General features: G+C 38.7%; 1 protein-coding gene across 1 annotated transcript in view; it reads left to right on the top strand.

Annotated features, from left to right (window-relative positions):
• Positions 1-3,887, top strand: part of LOC118337916 — a 21,824-nt gene extending 17,937 nt beyond the window's left edge. The window contains 5 exon segments of the mRNA XM_035675081.1: positions 334-390; positions 790-963; positions 1,657-1,830; positions 2,025-2,071; positions 2,242-3,887. Coding sequence (XP_035530974.1) covers positions 334-390; positions 790-963; positions 1,657-1,830; positions 2,025-2,071; positions 2,242-2,774 — 985 coding nt within the window. The 3' untranslated portion in view covers positions 2,775-3,887.
• Positions 3,888-5,412: the final 1,525 nt, after the last annotated feature.

The following is a 5,412-nucleotide window of genomic DNA, read 5'->3' as shown; positions in this document are numbered from 1 at the left end:
GCCTGCTGACATCACCAGACGCGAGCCAGAACAAGAGCAGAGCAAGAAAATCTGACCGACCTTAAAGAGCCATCCGAAAGGAAAGGCCCTCTCCTCGCAGAGACACAGTTGTAATCAACACACCACGAGGACCATGGTCGAGGAGATGAGCAAGACAGACAAAGTCCAAGAGATGAGATTCGGAATATCTCAACTGTCAGATCGGTGTGAAACGAGAGCTGACTCCCCTGCAACTGTTCTGCACTGGCTACATGCTGCAGGTATCAAAGAGATGATCTGGAATGTGTTGGATGTTGAAGAGTTAGAACACATCATGAAGGCAGAAGAAGGCTGATACGATGAAGGCAGAAGAAGGCTGATACCAGCTGTAAGGAGCAGCAGAAAGGCCATGTAAGTTTACTTTCACTGTAATACGTAATATTGTAATGTAACAATTTGCAGTGAGTTTGGCTTGTAAATTTAGCATATGTCATCTGCCAATCATTGTGTCTGGCAGATAAAATGTGAAAAGATGACAGTATGAAGTAGCAGGGTCTCATTTCATCGTAGGTTTACGAATACAAATATTGTCGGATTGCCCCCGTCAGTTCCTATGTCCGAATGGGAGGGGATTCTAAAAGCAGTTTGATTATCCTAGAAATCCTATTTTTTTTTAAAGCATACTGACACTTTAACAAATAAATGTAATCCTTAATAATAGTTTTAACAATTTGTATCCATGGTTCTATTTGTAAATGAATGCAAGAAGTGACTAATTTATGACATTATAACTTCAACATCCATCCATAGACTAGGAGACTGCAAAGTGACTGCGGAGTGGATTGAGCACTTGGCCTTTGCTCTCAAGTACTCTTACTCAGCTCTCAGAGATCTGGACCTCAGCAACAATGATCTGAAAGATTATGGAGTGGAGCTTCTCTGTGGTGGACTGTCGAGTCAATGCTGCAGGCTGGAGACACTGAGGTATTAACACTCATATAAAGTACAGTAAGAGATAATGGTAATAGACAGACAAGCTATAGCTGTCTTCCTGCTACCTTGTACTGTTTTTAGCTATGCAAGTGGTGATGGCAATGTTGGGTGGTTGGTCAGTCAGACTGAAATATAACACCTATTTATCTCAAGCAAAAAATGGATTACCTTAAATAATTTTGCGAACATCATGGCCCCCAGACGGTCATTCGTTTGGTGACCCCCTAACAATTTATATAGGGTCACCATCGGGTCAAAGTTTTCATGTATCTTGAGAACTATCTCAACATCTCCTGGATGGACTGGCACAAAGGTTTTTGGTGATCCTCTGACTTTCTTCTAGCTCTCATGTTTTGTCTCGAGAACCACAAACTTGGCCATAAAATTTGGTACAAACAGTCATGTTCCCCTCTTCCTCTTGAATGGCGTGAAACTCTGGCTATTCCACTATACTACCATCACCAAACTCTATACAGTAAATATTGTTTACTTGACTTGACTTATTCCCTTTTTATTGCTTAATAGCACCAGTTCCACGGTATCTAATCCAACCGGGCCACTTTAAGACTACCATGTTTACAGTCATTCAAAGATCCATGCAAATCTGTGCACTGCTGGTGATGCATGATGCATTTTATAAACTAATCTTAAACCTGTTTGCTGGTAAATATTGTGTTCTCTCAGGTTGTCTGGATGTCTGGTCACAGAGGAAGGCTGTGATTATCTGGCCTCGGCTCTGAAGTCCAACCCCTCGCATCTGATAGAGCTGGACCTGAGCTACAACAATCCAGGAGATTCAGGAGAGAAGCTGCTCTCTGAGCTAAGGAATGATTCACAGTTCAAGCTCAGTATAGTCAGGTAATTATGGAATACTACATTATTGACTTTCCTGCTAAACTGAAAGAGAAGTGTTTGATTGCTGCTACAAATCAACTGCAGTGAGATTGGAATGGCATGCCCTAAAAAGTCTGTAGTTCTACCTGATCTGAAGTCATGAATACTTTATCATCTCACTGAAAAACTTTTTTACATTCAAGTATTTTTCTCCACAGTTTTGAACATGCAGGAAGTCACAGGATGAAACCAGGCTTCAAGAAATGTAAGTGTCTATATATTTGTTGGATGAAATGAAAAACAAAACACAGTTAAACAGTTAAATGTAATGCAAAAGTTGCTGTAAAAACTGTAAATGTGAAATTTTCCTTGAATATAATTGGTTGTTCTTAGGAATGGTTCAAACACTCGATTAAAGTATTTTCTTACTCCCAGATACCTGTGAGCTCACTTTGGACCCCAACAAAGCCCATAAGAGCCTCGTTCTCTATGACGGAAACAGAGCGGTGACCTGGGTAGAAGACGAGCAGTTAGATCCCCCTCAGCAACAAAGGTTTGATCACTGCCAACAGGTGCTGTGTGAACAGGGTCTAGATGAGAGGTGCTACTGGGAGGTTGAGGTGTTCGGACCCGTAAGTGTTGGGGTCACATACAGAGGAGCCGACAAGGAAGGGATCATGAATGATTTCAAGATGGGACACAATGACAAGTCTTGGTGTCTGGTTTTCTCGAATGATGGTTATTACGTTTTGCACAACAATAAGAAAGTTGATGTGCCTTCGCTTGGATGGCGCTCCAATTGGGTGGGAGTGTATCTGGACTGGGAGGCCGGCATTCTGTCCTTCTACAGAGTTTCCTCTGACAGTCGGACGCGCCTCCATACCTTCAAAACAACGTTCAATGAGCCCCTCTATCCTGCTGTTGAACTTCACACTCAGTCGGCTGCCTCATTTTGTCAGCTACCTTAAACCAGCCATCCATAGTGTTCACACCAGCGCGGAATTTTTCAAGCTAAACATGCTTTTTTTTAGACAAACAAATGACATTTCTGGGAAACTTTAAGGGCCATCATTTTCTGACATTTTTATAGACAAAAGAACTAGTCAATGAAATGGAATATAATATTAATATGTATGCTTTCTTTAGTGTATAATCACCTGATTATAGGAATTGTGTTTGTGTTACTTTAGCGTGAGCTGTCTTTTACATGGAGTCATGTTGATGCTGTGTGTTTTTACAGTACAATACAAACCACTGGCTTTAGAATTTAATTAACATTTTCAATTTGTGGCAACCATACTTGAACTTGGCGCTTGGAAGAGGAAGGTGAAGCGAGGAAATAACATTTATTCACCACTGATGATATCGGTAGCTATGTTTATGCCTTTCTGGATTTTTGAACTCCTGACCACTGTAAGAACCTTGAAAGTGTTGTTTTTAATGTTTACATGAAGTGTAAAATTCTGGCAGATTCTAGGCAGCCTAGTACAGACTAATTCTGTTTTGAATTTATTGAACAACTATTTGACATTTGTGTGCTGTGTTTGTTGTAGTTTGGTAGTAGTTTCAATGACTGACAAGCAGAACAGGATCATGTAGGAGACGGCAGCTGATATTTTTGGTGCTTTTAAAATGTTTTCATTTTCAGGTTTTTAAGTGATGTGAAGTTTTTATTGTATTATTGGGTTAATATTGGGTTTCAAACTGGAGATGGATATGGAGATTTACTCGTCTTGGGCCTCATATAACATCAGAGCCCTATAAAAGGTATTGCTGTGTTATTGCGTGGTGCTGCTGTGCTGCATTGAAGAACATTTGATATTTTCTGGTGTTGTGTGTATGAATCTGAGCCGGTGTTATGTGTATTTGGTTAGTTTGTTAAGTCTTTTGTGCTGTCGTTTCTTTTCTTTTCATTGGCAGCTTTTCTAGAAAGAACAGCACAAATTTCAGAAAACATCTTTCCAGATTTCCAGAAGTTGTCTGGCAGCTGTTCTTTTTGTTTTTTTTTACTTTGTGAGATCTCTGTGTGAAAATGTGAGTTGTGAATGTGAGTTGTTTTGAGAATAAACATTCAGTCAATGAAAGAAGAAAGAACGTGTGTTTTTTTTAAGCTGAAGGACAGAAATGTTAAGAAATCTGGTTTTATTTTGGTATTGCATCATCCAGGTTTTATATCAGGCCTTTCAGTTATCTTGTGTAATTTCTCCTTTATCTTTATTCATTTATATGAAGAAAACTTTAATAACACTATATAAACACGCCACAAAAATCTAAATAAATTATATACATATATTGTTTTACCAAGCTAAAAGTGCTATTGGTTCATGTGTACAAGGACATAATGGCTCGTCCACCTTGTCATATTTGGATGAATGGTTCACTGGTTTGGCTGGCAGTTAAGGGCGGGGCAGTCTGGCTGCTTCGGGTCCCAGCTGTCGCCCCCCCCAGACTCACTGAGGGAGGGTGGGGCCTCTTCATCCATGTGTCACAACAGAGCCCTGAAGAGGATGCAGGGGGAATAAACACAATGTTGATGAGTAAAGTTCAGATTTAGTGTGGGTCTGAATCTTTGCTTACGGAGTTTAAAAATCAAGAAGACACTTCTCTTTAATCAGAAAGCTTATAATTATACACACACACATCACACACACAAGCAGCAACTGTTCAGGGAGTTTGTGCACCTGTAGTCTCCTTCCTCAGACCTCTCAGCTCATTATGTGCTGGTTTTCTACTAGGAAGGAAGATCCACATCTGATGAGTTTATTCATTTGGTCCTGACCTGAGATCAGTCACAACTGTTTCCACAACCTGAAGATTTTCCTATTTTCTCAGGTTCATGTGGGGAGGAGGTGGCTTCCTTATAGTTTTTGCTGTTTACAAATGTATTTTAAAGGAACTGTTTGACATTTTAGAATGTATACATATTTGTTTTCTCAAAAGCTTCACATTGAACGTATATGTTTGTAAAACAGTGAATTTTACTTAATAATAAATAATGAATATCATTTTTTTGTGTCTTGTTGCTAATTATTACACCCTAACCCTAACACAGCTAAAAGTAAAACTGGCAACAATAATATAAAATGTGACATCAGAGCCACAACCTTACCAGATAGCCACGCCCACCACCGCGTCATCAAATATTTATCTCATGAATGGAGCAGAATTATTTATTACTTCAGCCATTACAGTAATTTATCGTCTTTTATTTATAAGGTTTGACACTTAATCGCTTTGCAAGTATCTTTTGTGTAAAAAAAAATACATATTTTATGTCCCTTTATAATGAATTAATACTGATGTTAAACATTTTGTCTATTTTGTAACGTTTTGTATAAAAACAACAACAACATACCAACAGTAGTCAAAGCAGGTGCAGTAAACAGTGCTATCAGAGGAAGTGATATCACAGCAGTAAAAGTATGAATAGTAGTAACAGAAGTAGAAGTACTGTGCCTCTACAGCTGTAGGTATAATAACAAAAGTGTTTTACAGTTAATTTCACAAGTTTATAATAAGAAATAATAAAAAGAAATGTTCAGGGAGATGCACAGAAAAGAGACAATACATAAAACATAATAATATATAATAATAATAATTTAATAA

Source organism: Morone saxatilis, unplaced genomic scaffold, assembly GCF_004916995.1.
Source record: "Morone saxatilis isolate NCDOM2014 unplaced genomic scaffold, NCSU_SB_2.0 Contig4, whole genome shotgun sequence".
NCBI lineage: Eukaryota > Metazoa > Chordata > Actinopteri > Moronidae > Morone > Morone saxatilis.
This window is presented reverse-complemented; position numbering and strand designations above follow the sequence as displayed.